At 47.7% G+C, this 18,287-nt stretch overlaps 1 protein-coding gene across 1 annotated transcript in view; it reads left to right on the plus strand.

Moving 5' to 3' along the window:
* The first annotated feature begins 389 nt into the window (after positions 1-389).
* Positions 390-18,287, plus strand: part of LOC119462328 (uncharacterized) — a 53,031-nt gene continuing 35,133 nt past the window's right edge. Inside the window, exon 1 of the mRNA XM_037723672.1 lies at positions 390-1,799. Within this exon, the coding sequence (XP_037579600.1) occupies positions 390-1,799 (1,410 nt within the window). The remainder of the gene's footprint in view (positions 1,800-18,287) is intronic.

Raw genomic sequence — 18,287 nt, forward strand, 5'->3', positions numbered from 1 at the left:
ACCCGCACTAAAACCAGTGCTAGGTCAGGCAAAGCGTAAAGCGCCCCCTCCCGAGTCAACTGAAGCTGCGGCGTAGCTGATGGGGGAGGCGCCCGCGTCCGCTTCCACCCCCGCCGCGACCATCGCGAAGGAATCGCTTGCGGAAGTCCTCGATCGATTAGCGGAGGCGATTAGGACACAGTCCGGAGCTATCGAGCAACAATCCGAGACCATCAAGAAACAGTCTGAGGCCATTGCTACCCTCAACCGCAGAATGGGGATAATGGAGGCTAAAGTAGCTGACGTAACCAGACTGAAGGTGGTCGGTAAGATTTAGAAAACACAGCAGAATTCCGAAGCGTTGGGCAAGTGCACCGCGCTCAAGGGGATTCTAAATTAATAAAGTCAAAATGGCGGACAACACAGACAGATTATCTGTGTGGCAATGGAACTGCGCCAGCTTCCAGAGGCGAAAGGCCGCGCTACAGCAGTTTGTGAAAGCACAAGCGGACAAACCGCACGTCCTGCTCCTACAGGAGACCCTTTGTGAGGAGGCGACCTTCTCGGGTTACCGCGTTGTCTCGACGAGAGGAGACCATAGGAGAGGGGTAATTACGATGGTTAAGAAGGCAATTTCTTTCCAGGAGCACGAGATCACAATAGGCAGAGCTGATGTCAGCACTAGATTGGAGGCGCAGCTGGTTGAGATAATCCCTAGTGGCAGGATCAAACAGAGCATATTCGTCCTCAATGTGTACAGCCCTCCGACAGATCAGAGGCAAAGTTTTCGCGGACTCCTAGGCAGAGCAGTCACCATAGCGGGTGACAGCCCTCTGATAGTGGCAGGAGACTTCAATGCCCCCCACATGGCCTGGGGGTATGATATACAAACGGCGAAGGGAGTGAACTTAGTCAGCACAGCAGAAGACTGCGCGTTGACCCTAGTGGCGGACCCCCGCTTTCCGACGAGGATAGGCACCTCGGTCTCGAGGGACACGATGCCAGATTTGGCCTTTGTTAGAAACATTGACGCAGCCTGGACTAACTTGCAGGAAAATCTAGGGAGCGACCATCACATTGTAGCGTTAACAATCAGGATCAGAGCGGCCCCACTTAGGATATCAAAGTACGTTGATTGGGATCTCTTCAGAAAGATATGGGACGAGGATGAGTCGGAGTACAGTGCACTGGAAGATCTACTTGCGCAGCTCAAGAGAGACGTTGAAAGGGCCACCAAGGAAATATCCACGGACCTCGAGACCCCCAGGATGGACGCGCGCTTGGCGCATCTCCTGGGGGCCAAGAGGTCTGTGCTGGAGAGGTGGAAAACGCAAAGGCTAAACCGCAGGCTGAGAAAGAAGATCGCGGAGCTTAATCGCAGCTTAGAGGCACACTGTCTGGAGCTCAACAGACAACAATGGAACGAAGCCTGCTCCGCAGCAGACGGGCGAATGCGCACGGGGGGAAAATGGAACCTACTTAAGCACCTGCTCGATGATAAACAGACCAAGGGTAACCAGAGGCTCGCCGTAGATCGGCTAGTGCATAAGCAAAAAGAGGGGGGTCATTCTGATGCGTCTCTTCTCCGAGATCTGGCACGGAAGTATCTTCCGATAGGGAAGGAGGAATTACAGGAATGCCCTCAATACGTGGGGAAGGACACACCAAAGCTGGATGATCCGTTTTCGGAGGCAGATATCAGGGAGGTCCTCCACAATCTCAATGGCAGGTCGGCCCCTGGGCCGGATGGCATAACCAACCGGGTCTTGAGGAACCTAGACGACCGGTCCATTAGCACCATTGCGAAGGAAATCAACAAGGTATGGGAGGAAGGTAATGTTCCGGACTCGTGGAAGCAGGCGACGGTGGTACTGATTCCTAAGCCTGGAAAGCCCCCAAGCCTGGACAACCTCCGACCCATTTCGCTCACGTCATGTTTAGGTAAAGTTGCCGAGCACGTTATACACAACAGGATCTCACAACACATAGAGCGCGAGGGTTTGTTCCCGTACAATATAGTAGGGTTTAGACCATCACTTTCTACGCAAGACGTCATGCTACTGCTTAAAAGACAGGTTATTGACAACAGGACTAGAGACGTCAGGGGAATTCTCGCACTAGATTTGACCAAAGCCTTCGACACCGTGTCGCACGACTTCATCTTAAATGAGATTTCGGCATTGAACTTGGGCGGTAGATTTTTCGCGTTTGTGGAGTCCTTCCTGAGGGGCAGGACGGCGGTCGTCAAAGTGGGGCAGACCAAATCAGAACCATTCGCGCTAGAAAACAGAGGCGCACCACAAGGGGCGGTGATCTCGCCCCTCCTGTTTAACATTGCAATGCACGGGCTCTCGAAGCGGCTGGCCGCCGTGCCAAATGTGGGACACGCGCTGTACGCCGATGACATTACGATCTGGTGCCCGGGAGGCTCGGAGGTGGCTGTGGAACAGGCGCTCCAGGAGGCCTTGGTTGTGACCGAGTCCTTTCTGGAGGGCACGGGTCAGACCTCATGTTATACAGACCAGCAAGGCAGGGGGTTCGGGGGCTCGTGCCGCTCGAGCTGATCCCCATAGATGTGTACACGCGGGACGGCCAGAAGATCCCCAGGGTGAATTCGATCAGAATTCTAGGATTGTTGCTCGATGCCAGGGGCTGTAATGCCAAAACCATTGCGCATCTGACCGCCAAAACCGAGAATATCCTCAGATTAATCATGAGAGTCTCCAATAAGAAGGGGGGCCTAGGCGAGGACAACCTACTTAGGGCGCATCACGCTTTTCTTATGAGCCACATCAACTATGTGGTTTCGGCCCTGCAGTGGACTAAGACTGAAAGGGACAAGCTTGATACGTTGATGCGGAAAAGCGTCAAGAAGGTACTGGGTATTCCGGTCACGGCGAGCACAGACAGGCTAATGCAGCTCGGCGTTCATAACACCACCCTCGAACTAATAGAGGCGCAACAAGCGGCGCAGATCACGAGGCTTTCGGGCTCCAGCGCGGGTAGGCGCCTCTTGGATGCGGCGGGCTTGCGGCCGCGTTACAGTCACAGTGAGACGGTTTAGCTGGACGAGAGCTCCAGAGGGACCTACATCGTCGGTCCCTTCCCTAGAAACGTTCATCCACAGCATAATGCGGGCAGGCGAGCAGCTCGTGCCAGGACGATTTTAAAGACAACGGTCGGCCTGGAAACCTTCGTGGACGCAGCTCAATATGGGTGCTCCGGTAAATTCGTGGTCACGGCGGTCAGCGAGAAGGGCGAGCTCCTATCGGCGGCCTCGGTAGGCGCTGTCACGGCCGACGTGGCAGCGCAGGTGGCGGTAGCACTGGCGATGCAGGATTTTAAAAGGCCGTATATCTACACTGACTCACGCGCGGCCGTCAGGGCTTTCGCTTCGGGAATGGTTGCGAGACAGGCGGAGGCACTTCTGAAGAGCAAGTCAAGAACTTATTCTGACCCCGTGCATTACATTACGTGGTTCCCCGCTCACATGGGTGACAACGTGCTGCCGGGCCGTCCGAACCCCAATGAGATTGCTCACCGCCGTGCGCGAGAATTCACGCGCCGCGACGGCGGTGAGGCTTCATTGGATCCGGAGGAGCTCGGCCACAGCGACCCCTTATTAACATTTCATGAAATCGTCTCCTACTATAAAGAGGAACGCAGGCGCTTCCCGCCTCCACACCCAAATCTATGTAGAGCTCAATCGATCACGCTTAGGATGCTTCAGACGAGGTCATATCCCTCGCGAGGTTTCCTAAGCAGGATTAATACAGAAATTGACCCACAGTGCCCGGATTGTGGGGAGGAGTTTAGCACTCTAGCACATATGCTCTGGCAGTGTCCTGCGTTACGGGATACGTCACTCACCAGCGAACAGGACTGGGACGAGGCCATCACAAGCACGGAACTCAAGCTCCAGTCCATGGCCGTCCAGAGGGCCCGTGAAAGAGCGGAGAGGCTTGGCCTCCCGATTCCGACATGGGAGCAGCCAGCGGCGAGCCGGGTGCCCCAGCGGGTCTCCGCCAGCTAGTCCCTCAGGACCTCAATAAAAGTTCATTGTCTGTCTGTCTGTCATTATATCATTGTCGTCATGATGCCGTCGTTTGTATACGTCTTTGCGATTTCATCACTATCATTGCTTCTTCATCATTCCATAGTCACGGCGTCGTCGTCATGCCTCCATGCGAAAGAGTGACAATGGCAAGCGACTGTTAGCAAAGTGGGGCGTTATCGCAGTCGCAGTATGTAGCGCATAGCCAAATCAACGAAGGTCTCAGAATTACCGCTACAAATGTTAAATAAACGGTACATCATGATTACGGCCTGCGGCTACATTGCTCGATCGCTATTCGCATAACCATCGACAGTCATCGGCATCGTTCTTTTTTCATCATTTTTAGCCGGCTCAGCGGGTTTTCCTGAACGGCTCTGCGGCGTAAGGGAAACTTCTGTTGCAGTTTTAATAAAGCGGGTCGTTGGATGGACGGCTCCATGTAGTCCTTCTAGGCCACTTTTATTGAAAGTAGCACTGGGTGTTTTCCCTTGTGCGCCCGTGCTATCTTAGACAAGAATATGGAAATGGTGTGCAATGAGCTCCAGTCGCAATGAGCTGCATAAAAATAATATTACGGCTCACGAACGCCTCTCTGGCGCGTTTTTCCCTTGTCTTTGAGTATTAGTCAAATATTTTCACAACAGTGAAAATTAAGGCGCACGGAGGAATTTCGTGAATTTGTAGTTAGTGAAGAGGAAAGAAAAAAATTGTTCATTGAGGACATCACTGGTACTGTCGCGTACTCGCTCAAATAATTTGGTGAGCTAATTTCTTATCTTTTTGGGTGGCCTCCGAGAAGCGGATACTTGTCCGCCATTTGTCTCCTCTGATGGCCATTATCCTACAACATAAGCTTTCTACCCAAGCAAAGTGGTTATGTAGACCTGTAGGCATAATGTCATGACACTGAGATAGCGCAGTTAGAAGATAGGGTTTGGCAAGTTGAAAATGATGGGGTTTTGGCATTGTCTCATTTTGCACTTCCCTAGCATATACTGCAAAAAAATCTGTATCAGAGTGTTTTTTTATGCAACTTGGGCTTTCATGCCATGTTAAAGGTTGTCACCACAAGATGAGTGTTTGCTTTTGTTCATTATTACTGGTACTTACACATAATGCAATTCTTGCCCTTTTTCCATGTGCCCCTGTCAGTCCTTATTTGTTTCGCCTTCCTATGGTGTGTTTAGAATGTATTGATGATAGCAAGTTTGCTTTATGAGTTCCCCATTTCATTCACCCTGAATAAAATTGCCTTTTAGTCTATCATGGCTTAGCAGAACAACGGCGCTACATCGTTGATGCATTTGACTGAAATGCCTAGGAACGGCTTCTGCACACTTAATAATGAGGGCAGTTCTTGTATCAGCCTGAGTATATCTGACACGATCAGTACTACGTTCGTGAAGAAGTTTAATGTGCGCTAAAAAGCGGTCCTTATAATAAATTAATTTGTTAGCGTGCATACGAAAAAAAATTAGAAAGCCAATTTCAAAGGCCTCAGAAGACGGCAACGCTCTTCCAAACTTAATTTCGACAAAAAGGACTGGCACGATTGGAAAGATTGAATGTATACGTTGACAGAGGGCACAAAAGGAAACATAAGAAAGCGATAACATTTCAGTTTTCGTTCCCCCAAATAATATTCCGCGCTTTACTTCAGTGCGAGCAATATAGCTGCAGCTTCGTTCTCTAGCGTTTACTTGAGTCCCGGAAAGCGGAATTTCTCTGCGCCATCTGTGTGCCTGTAATCTAGTCGCAGGACGGCGACAGTTACTACTCAGGAAAAGAACGCAGTAAAAGCTATCTAGACATTCCGCTCGTCGTGAAACTGGATTCCGGTGCGTAATTGCCTGCTCCTTTTGTACGGTCATACAATGCGCAGCCTTTCTCATCAGATAAATTCTTATGTGTTTTCGTTTCTACCCAGAATGCCATAGTAAGCAAGCAGTACCCTATGTGGAAACGATTCCTCGTGCTCGGCCGATGAATTACGCCCTCCGGAGATGAGCCACGTGGCACGGTGCTTTCTAGGTATGAGGCTTTCGGTTTTCCCAACCTCGGGACTGTCGACGATAAAGGAAATGAGTTTGTACAGTGCAATGCTGTCCTTGTTTACGTCATCCGGTGTGCGTTTGACTAAGCGAATTGGAAGCGTCTGATTTCTACGTATGTGTGTGCATGTGCATCTGTGGCAGCGAAGAGAAAGTCACTGCCATCGATTTCAGTCGGGAAAACAGACATTATCAATAGCATTGCAACGAATGGACGAACAGCCGTTGTACATGCAGGTGCTACTTGAAGATCGACCTCATCGCTTGCCGGCCCACAAAGCTGTGAAGGCACTTTTGTCTTTCTTGAGGACGACTAGCCTATGCGAACGCTTTTGAGTTGCTCCGGTCCCCCGTGTGCCTGCGCGAGTTCACCGCGTCTTTCCCCCTCCTCTCTCTATCTCATCTTTCTATTCACTCTTTCCCGTCCCCCAGAGTAGGGTAGCTAACCAGACGCATTGCTGGTTACCATCCCGGCCTTCTCTCTTTCTCTCTTCCTCCTTCTCCTATGCATGTGTATTTATTCGTCTGTGATGTCACGTAGGTGAATCTTTTGTTTACAATTGACTGACACAATTATAATCCAATAGACGTTTACGTTGACGAATACATAGTCTAGACTTATACGATGTTTTCAGCGTGTACGGAGTTCAGTATGGCCTGAGAAAACGTTCCTTCAATTTTTTTTTCTACCTACAAGCATAGCCTGCAACCATAGCCTCCATAGCCTGCATAGCAGGGAACGACGCAGGTGCTTTGTTAAATGAGCGTAACACCTATCAGAGGCTTGAGTAGATTCTTTAAGAATACGCATAGCTTCAGCTGGTACACATAGTAAACGCAACCAAGTAGTCGGAACTTGGCTTCCTGGAAATTTTACACCCACCCGTTCTTTATCGGAGAGGGAGGAGAAGCTCCATTCTCTAAAGGAACAAGGCACGAGAGTCTCCTATAGAACGGTTCCAGCTAGCCCCCGTCCACTTCCTCAATAATTATCACGTGACGCGCAACTCCTTGTTTAAATGACGAAATCTGCTGCAGCATTTACAAAGAACTCATACTTGGGGAAAGCGCAAAGCAAAAAAAAAAAACGACCAAAGGAAACTTGAACGCGCTTTCTTCAGTCGTCTTTGTCCCTTAGCTCTTTTCCAAACTCTGAATCGCAATACGTCACCGTGCGAACCACAATTCAGGTACCGTCAGTAAAACATGACGCACATGGTATACGGGCGCCTGTCCTACCATGAAGGATCTCGTGTGGAATGGCCCCTGTCTGGAGGCTATACGAGGGCACTCAAGTGGTGCTGATGTGTCGTAGTACGAAGAATGGTTTTCTCCATCTCTCCGCAAGCCAACGCTACTCTGGTGCTGCAGCGGCTGCGGCATTTCGTGGGTGTTGCAGGAATCCTCACAACGATATCATTTTAGCATATTTTATTGCGATAGCAATTATATGGACACGCCAAGCGCATTTTTGCCGTCGCCGTCGCCATCGTCGTCGTCGTCGCCGCCGTGAGGTTCCGTATAAAGTCCAACGGCGATAAAATCGTCGCCGCGCGCCGTGTGTACGAGTGCCAGCTTGCGAGGGTGAGCCGGAAACCGCAGCCTTATTTCGCGCACGCGAGAAAGGCGGCCGGAAGCGCGCGCGGTCTTCGCGCGCGAAGCACGGGGAGGAGGCGATGGAGGCGGTGGGGGAAGGGGGGTTGGGAGGATGGCGTTCTGCTTTTGCGGCTGCTTCCATGGAGGAAGAAAAATACTAGCAGAGAGCATCACGTGATCCCGCTAGCCTCCGCAAGCCAACCTCCTCTGAAGCCGCCCCTCCCTCTCTCAGGGGCCCCTTGCGCGGTGCTTTTTGGGTAGAAATAGGCCCACAAGGTTGCCGGAGCATTCGTGATTGTTTGGTACGTGGTAACTTTTAGTGGCACCTGCCGTCACAGGCTTGGAGGTCCGTATGCGGGTGATGCTTTTCTGCTACTGCGCGCGTCGTTCTTCGCTTCAAATGCGATGCCATGAAACGTAGAGCAAGACTAGGGCACCTGACTCACGAAGAAAGAAAATTTTCAAGGCGGCACTTGCGCTTACCACCGCGGTTAGTGGAGTTGCCAGCGCTCGCGGCTCGAAACCAGCCCAAACGCCCGAGTGTGGTCTATTTTCCCACGTACTCCTTAAGTTTCGTAAAATCAGCCATTGTGCACCTTAAGCTGTCGGGCGTATTATCTTGCAAATTTTTATCCTGCTGTCTTACACCTAGGAAGAAACGAGATGTTTTGAGGGGCACTTTTTTGTCGTATTTTCGCTTAATAAAAGGCTCGGGTGTGCGGGTTTTATTTTCAGAGAAATAAATAGCATTATCCTGCATTCTAAACGCCGAAGTCGTCACCGTTTGATTTGCTGTAGTCAAAGGTAGGCCAGCACACTGTTTAGCTGGGTGCTGAACAGAACAATCCTTTAAGCATAATTTGCATCCAGATGATTTAAGCTACAGCATTCAGCAAGACAACAAACTAGTACTTGCACAATTTAGAATAACGTATCGCATTTTCCCTCTATAAAAGTTTGACATCTGCATACAACTCTCTCGAACAATGTAAGCAATTTACAAAGTCACTCAAAAAACAAATGCCTTGACATAAAACCTGGTGGGACAGCCGATGCTGATGGATAAAGGAATTAATTGTGTGGGCCATCATGAACATAATTCACCCACGAGGAAACTTGTGTAGCAATTCTTCCTGTACTGCGAGCCGCAGGCACCCAAGCTCACACACCCTGCCTGGGTCAGCAGAGTAACCATGATCCTGTAAAATTGCTTCCGTGAGTGGTAAACTGGGTGCAGGGCTTCGCTGAGGGGCAGTGCAGTTAATTACATCGATGGAGCATGGTTTTTCAGAGGAGCGTACAAAGATAATTTCGATGCGTCCAATAGAAAGCAATTTCCGCCATCAATGTCCTTGACCTTATTGCGAACTTAGTTCGCAATAAGGTCAAAAATGGTAAAGTACCACCATTCGGCGTCAGATTCACCATCGGATTATTTAACACTCGACGTTGGATTGTAATTTGCATGTACAAGAAAACCTAATTCTGCTACGAGGAAACTCAAACACAAACCACTTTTCCAGCATTTCTACCAGATCTGCGCACGTCGGGGCCATAGCAAATAATTAATAAAGGAATCAAAAAAGGTGCTAGAGCCTTCACATTTATGTTGCCCCTGGAAAAACGTCTTTCCAGCAATGCATGTCAGTTTAAAATTGAAGCCGACTTTTAGGGGATCGGTGTAAGCTTGGTCTTTGTAAGCGGGCGTTCCCACGTTCAGTGTTGCAGTAAATGAAGCCTACTTGCCGTATGCGAACGATGCGATGCGAGCGGGTCCCGATAACGCTATCGCGTTCTACTCTTAAGGGCGAAGCTTAAACGTTCTCCTTTTTTTTGGCAGGTTTAGAGCGCACCCAGCCAACAAGAAATAAGTGTGCAAAGTCTCATTAAACATCTTATAGAAACATTGATATGCTTGTTGGCGTCAGAAAAAAAATCACCGTTGATTACGATATTCTCGAATGCGAAATTCGAGTGCAGCCCTACACGTGTTTGTATTTCGCGATATATTGGCCGGCGCGGACAATCTGTCTCTAGCGGCACGTTGCAAATGGAGCGAGGTGTCTCGCGACTCCCTCGCTAATTGGCAGATCGCGAGAGGCAGCGCGTGCGTGACGCCTGGGCGCGATTCACAGCACCCGACGCACACAGACTTCAGCTAATGCAAAGCTTTGTTGCCATATATGCTATTGTTGGATACGCTCGCCGCATATCATCGGTGAACAGACGACGGCGCTCTACTCTGGCGCCATCTGGTAGCGCTCGTCGGCCGTCTTGTGAGGCACTACGCCTTTCTTCTCACGCTTTCGCCATACCCTCCTCCTCCGCTTTCCTCGTCGCGCTCTCTTCGCCATCTCCGTCTTTCATCGCCCGCTGCGCTCCGCGTTCGCTCTTTCATTCTTGCTGTGCTCGTTCGCTCGGTTACGCCGAGGGACAACGGTAATGCCAACGCTCAACGCAGGAAAGGGCGCCTAAGAGCTGCACTCTCAAGAAATTTGAAAAATGGTTTCTGATAAATTATTAAAAAGAAATGAAACACCTTCAGCGCTCACAATACACATCCGAGAAAGCTCAAGTTCACCATATTCGTACCAAATGGAAGTGGTAGCTTCCGTTTGCAACAATATGAAGTTAGAGGTGTCACCATACTAATAACATACTAATAATTTGTTTAGTATGAAATGTGCTATAAATGTTCTAAATTAAGTCTATTACCTCAGGTGAAGTTCATTTGTTGTTGGAACTTTCTTTTTCATAGTTCGATCTGTGCGGACCCTATTGCAAGAACAATAATGCGAGAAATAGGATACGTGTTTGAGTACACATATTGCTCCTAATTCATAAGAAGACACAGGCTGTGTGAACACGTAATGATTAAACGATAGCACTCTGGATTATCCTACACATTTATAGAAAATAACGGTGGTCATTAGCGAACATGCATTGCCTCACTGTAGACGTGGCTGTCCACGACAGCGAAACAAATTTTTGCTCACTCCTGTGTATCCATGCCCTCCGTCAAATTACACTTATTCCTCGAATTTCACTTATTCAGTTTTCTTTTCTCTTCAATTTAAACCTCTTATTTTCGTGCCTTCAATAACCATGAAGTAGTGGCGTCATGGTAAACTAACTTACGAAAAACGATTTAGTATAAAAATACATTAAAAGGACTGCTTCCAAACAACGTCGACAGAGTACATTTTATAATTCCTTTAGAGCTTCGTGTACATTTCCGTTCGCTGCACTTATTTTACCACTGTGAAACAAGGGTAGCAAGTGACTTTTGACTGCAAGACCGAGTAATTGAGACGTACCGCTGGTGAAACTGCTCGGCAAAAACAAGTGGGAAGCACATTCTCCTAGCGACGTTATTAGTGGCATACCACATAGAAGACGGAAAAGGAGGAAAACGGCTGCAAGTGGCTTACACAAGTGGAAGCTCTGACAGTATACCAAATTGCTTCCCATATGTTTTACATCCTCCTTCTCTCGTCATCGTCACCCATCATGCGCCTCTTTCTCCCCTCTTTCTTTCCCTCTTCCCCTTCCCCTAACGCCGAGTAGCTGGCTAGAGGAATATACCTCCGGCCCACCTCTCTGCATTTCGTATCATTAAACATCTCCCTCTCCCTCTCTCTCTGGCAGTAAAGCGTAACACTCCGTAAGGCGGCAGTAAGAACACGAAATGAAGAGCGGTATTGAAGGCTGTGGATGCGCCAGTTACATAGCCTCTTCCTCCTGGGATCATTCGTTCAAGAGAGACTACTTCTCTCTCGAACTGCATTCAACGTCTTCGACCTGTAATCGGATTTTTTTACTTTTGCAATGTGTTTTGCGCCAGTTAATTTTTTGCCATTTCATTCACTTCTGCTTGCTTTTCATATACAGTATTGGAATGGGGGTCCCAGAAAACGAAGAAATATAATAAATCGACTAGGCAGAATCGGTGGTCATATATATAGGAAGCCAACAAACAGACACCAAGGTCAACATACGGGAAATCACTTGAACTTGCCAATTGAATTAAAGAAATTACAATGTATGCAAAAACAACTGGCCGCAGGTGGAAAACGAACCCTCGTCTTCGCATTACGCGTGCGATTCTTTCGCGGTTGAGCTACCGCGGCGCCGTTTTCCCATCCACTTTCTGTGGTATTTAAGTTTCACTGCTAGAACTAACCCCTGGAGTGTCAGCCAGTGCCACCACTCACAAACCTTGGTGGCGGATGTGGGACATCCTTTCTGCTGCAGGCGTCACATGCACGTGAGCTTTTTGGGTGAAAGCAACTGGTCAATAAACCACAATATATATATATATATACATATATATCTGGCATCCGATGGGGCCTATTCGATCTGTTAGCAAAAGCGGTAATAAAATACGATTACTAGAAGCAATACATAAAGCGCAAAAGTAAAAAAACTGTACACTGTATTTAAATATATAGGTCCACGCCGACAAGAATGCAAAGCTACTGTACAAAACTTCGAGCTCACGTAGCATGCAATGTTCTTTTTTTTTCAAAGTTATTTATTCTACCCTTTTCTATCTGTATTTTTCTCTGTCGTTATTTCGTGGCGTTCATTCTATTTGTGTCTAATTATTATTCTCCTGCACCTATCATAGTCTTGCAGGAAGCAAATTGATATGTGCTTTGGTACACGTCATTTTCACTGCAATAACCAGGTCTAGACATTGGGGTTGTCTATGACAAATTATACCACCGGAATAACCAATCAAGAAAAAATTATATAGCCAGCACCTACTATAACACCAGATCTCAAGAGGGAGGAAAAATTTTAGCTCCAGACGTTGTAGTTGCGTGTGCTGCTGGCGGACGAATGGCAGTACATGGAATAAAAACGGGATCCGCATTGGTACCTCTCAATTTCGGTTCTTGCTTTGCTTTCTAGGTAGTGGCTGTCTGCGCATTTCTTGCACTTGTCTGGTGGTATACGCAATACTAGCAACAATTATTCTCGGCTTCTGGCCCGCCATAAAAATACCTTTACAGGATTGCTTTTCCTTTGCTTACTCCCTGTCACAGTCCATTACGGTGCTGGCGCATGAAGATGTTTCGCTTTTAAAATCAATAAAAAGACTCGCTTGAATCTTAAATACCGGCCTCTTGTCGAAAGTGCTTGTTCCGTGTCGGTCTTCCTTTCTTTCTTCATTTTGCTCTCGCCATTTTTATGTGGCATCTTTGTTTTCCTCTCCAGGGAATCTACTCTAACACCGTTCTGAGTTAACTTATCCTCAGCGCGCAAGTCAATCACCGAACGCTGCTGCGCAACTTTTTCTTTTCGCTTCCTTTCCTTTTTCTACATTCTTTCTTCTTTCTTTCTTTTCTGGGATTAGCTTTTGAGTCTCTCTTTCTGCCCGCACTTGGATTTAGTTCTTATATTGTAAGAAGGATGAGGGGAACGATTGTGCCCTTCCTAGCCACCACTGTCGCGCAATTTTTGTCAGCTGCGCATTATGTGACCATGGGGTAAGTTAAGTAAGCGCATTTATTCTTGTCCGCTTCCCATGGAAGCCTGTTCTTAATTGTGGGCACGCCTCCAAGGGGCAGGTCATTCTACCCGGAGTTCCTTTCACGGTGAAGTAATTAGCCCAGCTTTCGACATTCCGAAGGTTGGAGTCTTTCTGGCTTTTTCAAATGTTTCTAATCCACCATGGCAGGCGCAAGAAAATGCGCTGAAATACCTCTGAAAGCAAAATCCACTCGGAAAGAAAAAATGGTGTGCAGGCAAAGCGTCGAAGCGACTACCAAGCAGCGAACAGATTAAGGATCGCAGTAATTGCTCCTACGTTTGGCGGTTGTCCAGACTTCCCGTTTCGTGCTACTAACAAAGAAATTGTGTTCTGCTTAATCTTTTTTTCTATCTCTTAATTCGCAGATATTATAGGCTATGGCTACACGAACTGCAGTAAAGTAAGTTTAGCCATAAAAACTTGGGGGAAAAACCGTTAAACGAAGTTTGTCCACCGAAACGCGTAGAATGAAAAACATTGGACAAATATCGATCTATTTAGCTGCTTGTCGTTGCTATGAAACGCTGCTAGGTGCGGCATATGGGTACGTATAATCAAACCCACGGCAAACGAACAAATTTGCAATAAAGGTGCCTCTCATTCTTTTTATGCTATAATCATCTTGTTTCAAAACATCTGTTTATTCACCCACGATATTTCCTGAATTCACATGCTGCTCCCTTTATTGCTTCTAAGTTTGTGTCTTTTTTCCTGCGTACATTTTGTCTTTCTCACTTTTAATTTAGAGCAATACTTGACCTCACCAACCTGTGATTACAGTGATTTATCCTCCTTAACACTTCTGCATCCTGCGGTATGCTTGGTCGGCACAGAATACAAAATCTATTTCATTTCCTGTTGCTCCGTTAGGGCTTTTCCATGTCCGTCTATTGTTATTGTGCTTCCAAAAAATTAGGTATTTGCAATCAATCTCGTTGCGCTAACTCCACCGACATATCACCTCTACAATTCCTAGAATCTATGAGATAGTTCCCGGGTATGTTTTTTTTCTATTTTCGCGATGAAATTGCCCATGACAACAGTGTTCACATGTTTTCACTTTTCTCACAGTCAATTCAACGCCCTCTTATGACTGTTCTGCTTTATCATGATTGCATGTTCCACCGTTTAATGTATACGTAGCATACTACGTAGTACGTTTAATGTATACCTTGTATTTACGTTTACTACGAAAGCTGGTACACTTTTATTAATGCTGTAAAATTCCGCAAAGTTAGTTTTTATGTACTAATCTATTAGAAACTGCAACTTCCATTTGATGACATACTAATGGTCTCTACAGCAGATTACGTGGCCAATAGTAAGCACTGCATATGTCTCCCTAATTCTCCTAGCCTCACTAAACCTCATTAGCCTCACTCGTTAGAGCTCACGCGTTGAATGTTGTCAGGTTTCGTCTCCCGCGGCGGCCTGTTCAAGTGTATAAATTCTAAGCACTCTTTGTTATGTCGCAAGTTTGACCTACACTTTAGTCAAGTAATCCGCAGCCACTAAGAACTGGTTATCAGGGATAATTGCAAGATTTATAAGAGAGCCATTGAGCCAAATAGCGCAACTGATATACCACATTCTGTTCTGGCTCGGGATTGTCTTTTTAAAGCGACCCGCCGTGGTTGCTCAGTGGCTATGGTGTTAGGCTGCTGAGCACGAGGTCGCGGGATCGAATCCCGGCCACGGCGGCCGCATTTCGATGGGGGCGAAATGCGAAAACACCCGTGTACTTAGATTTAGGTGCACGTTAAAGAACCCCAGGTGGTCCAAATCTCCGGAGTCACCCACTACAGCGTGCCTCATAATCAGAACTGGTTTTGGCACGTAAAACCATATAATTTAATTTTTAATTTTTCTTTTTAAAGCTCAGTAGACGTTCCTAGTTTGCTTGTACCGGGAATTGTCTAGGCCTACTGGCTCTCCGTGTGTTTTAGTTTGTTTGTTTTTTTTTCATTACCGAGTTTCGGACCTGCCTCTAATCTTAAATATGTATTGGTCTGGACGGGAATTCAAATTAGGGACCTTGAATATAGGAACCCACTGTTTTACCTGCGCTTCATGCCACCGCTTTTTCATAATTTATTTGTGGCAAAATTTTCTTTAACCTTCATTTGATGGTATTATCCCCGCTTATTCCTGCATCAGCAACAGGCGCTGGTGGCGTCGAGCTGTGCATTCTTTATATGTATTTATAATTTATTATAATATCTCTCTCAGAATGTTTACTCTTTATTTCTCAATGAATTTGAATGAAAATCACGGTAACTCAACTCCTCAAGTTGTCAGACACAACCAGTGTAACCGTGTTAACTAAGCGCCCCGTAATATTCTGAGCACCTCACTATCGCGACAACTCTTGTGGCAAAGCCAAAGATCAAAGAACTCACATCATCGCCTAACAAAATTCTGGCAAAACGCCCTCTAAAATTTTATAAGTTTCAGTGTCAGCAGCACATTATTTCCCTTACCTTTGCCAAACACTCCTAGAGCCAGAACTATCTATTCTTAGATCGTATTAGAAGCACAGAACACTGTTCCGTCTGCGGACGTGATGCTTACGAGACGGCAAAGCACTTTTATTAGGCCCTATCTATCCCATACTAGTGCCTTAATAAGGCCAGGCAGGAACCATTTTAGATGGGTACTTTAAAGTGCCGCTCCATGACAGTTCAAATACTGCAGTGGGCGCCACGATACACGCAATTTATGACAATGTGGACAACAGCCCATATCACTTTCCTCGAAAGCCCAAGTAAGTCTGCTTCCCTCCACCGAGTGACTGTCTCAGGCGCCTGGGACGAACCATATCTGGCCACTTACATTGAACCTGCAATATTACGACTGACCATGCATTGATCCTCTGAACAGAGGCTCACTTCAGTCGCTCACCAGCGAAGCGGAAATGTGTGGTCCCGGTGTTTATCACTCAGTTAATCCTGACGGTTAATTAAAGTCTTTGTCAATTATTGGTATGATCTGTCGGTCAACCCTTGGTACTTCATCAACCGAAGTATGCACGGAAGAAGACATCAGGCGGGGAGGCTCCTTGGCAGGTTGTGTGCGCGGAAGCGCAGGCCAGTCTTCCGCGGCGTTAGATTTCTCAGTCTCAGTCCTCTTCGTGCTTGTATGCTTACTTGCACTCGAAGGTAGTGGGTTGGGTACGTTCTGCGTATGTTCCGCACCCCGTCTTGTGCGCTTGCGTCGACGATTACGCCGGCGTCGTACAGTCTCAGCAGCTTCTCTGTGGGATGAGCTGTCTCTGACCATTTGCGTAAGCACGGCAATTTCTCTCCGGATTTGCGGGCAGTCTTTGGATGAGGCATCGTGGGAGCCAACTCACTATCGCGACAACTCTTGTGGCAAAGCCAAAGATCAAACAACTCACATCATCGCCTAACAAAATTCCTGTAAAACGCCCTCTAAAATTTTATAAGTTTCAGTGTCAGCAGCACATTATTTCCCTTACCTTTGCCAAACACATATGACAATGGAAGTGCTGAAAGCACACATCAGGCACATTGCCCGCGCCCCTTTCCATCACCTCGCCACGCTGCCGAAAGACTGACCCAATGCCTCCTTTTGCCAGGTGATATTGACGTACCGTGACTGCCTCCCTCAAAATTATACGCCTGCCGAGAGGCTGCTATCACCTCCTTGGTGTTTGGCTCGCCCACAAGTTCGACTCTCGGTACCAGGGATTCACACGAAAACAGGACTCTCGTCCCCAGCTCTCAAGCAGCTATCTCTACTCATGCTGCACGAGACATACAAGGACCACCTTCACATTTACACTGATGGCTCGACAACTCTTGACGGATCTACAGGAGCTGTGATCTTCCCCGAAAAAGCCGTGACCTATGAGTTTAAAACTTCTCACCGGACAACGTCGACTGCTGTGGCGCTTGCTGCACTTCGCAGCGCCCTTCATATGCTTCATGAAGATTTACCACGAAAATGGAGTATATTTACTGATTCGAGGGCAGCCCTGCAGTGTCTGCTATCCGCTCTACGTCGTGGACCACACGACCAACTTGTGCTTGAAATAAGGCTGATATATCACCAACTAGTAGAAAAAGGACATGACATTACTTTTCAGTGGCTCCCAGGCCACTGCGGCATCATGGGCAACGAACAGGCCGATGAAGCTGCTAGGAGGGCTCACGAAAATGCTGTGAAGGAACCCATTCCACTTTCAAGAGCCGATGCAGCAGCAACGCTTCGTATACTCGCGCGTGATGTCATTCGATCCATGTGGAACACGCCAGATTTCCGGTATACTCGACTGCACCGCTTGGACCCATGCATCCGACTACATATTCCATCTGAACTTTCCCGAATCGAGACAACTGCTCTCTGCCGACTGTGGCTTGGAGTATCTTTTACGAATGTGTTTGCTTGCCACATCGGAATGGCTGACAGTGCTACCTGTAATAGTTGCGACAGCGAGGAAACAATCGAACATATCTTGTGTCATTGTCCCCGCTACAGCTCCCAGAGACAGACGCTCGTGACGACGCTGGCGCGCCTCGACGACCGGCCGCTTTCTGAGCAGACGATCTTACAGTGCCGGCTGACACGGTCTTCACACCAGAAGGCGATGAGCGCACTGCTGAGGCTCCTCCGGACAAGCGACCTGCTTGAACGACTGTGACACTCCTGAGTTCCTTTGTGTGTGTGCGTGTGTTTGTGTTTTCTTTTTCTGATCACCCTCTCTTTCTATGTGTGTGCATTTTTCTTTATATTTCTGTCTCCCCTTACCCCTTCCCCAGTGCAGGGTAGCAAACTGGATACCTACCTTCCGGTTAACCTCCCTGCCTTTCCCATCTCATTTATCTCTCTCTCTCTCTCTCTCTCTTTTTGTCAATTATTGGTTACCTCTATCTCTAACTCCGCCTCATGAGCCGCTGGATCGGCCCAATATTGCCGCTTGCCCTCCGAATTGCGGGCCCGATCTTCTGCCGAGGCGTTGTGTCTCGTACCCACATATCCTGTGCGGGTATGCGACGCACGTGGTTTCTTTCTTTCCGTCTTGTTCCCTTCTTTCTTTTTTTCT

This window comes from Dermacentor silvarum, chromosome 8 (genome assembly GCF_013339745.2).
Source record: "Dermacentor silvarum isolate Dsil-2018 chromosome 8, BIME_Dsil_1.4, whole genome shotgun sequence".
Lineage (NCBI taxonomy): Eukaryota > Metazoa > Arthropoda > Arachnida > Ixodida > Ixodidae > Dermacentor > Dermacentor silvarum.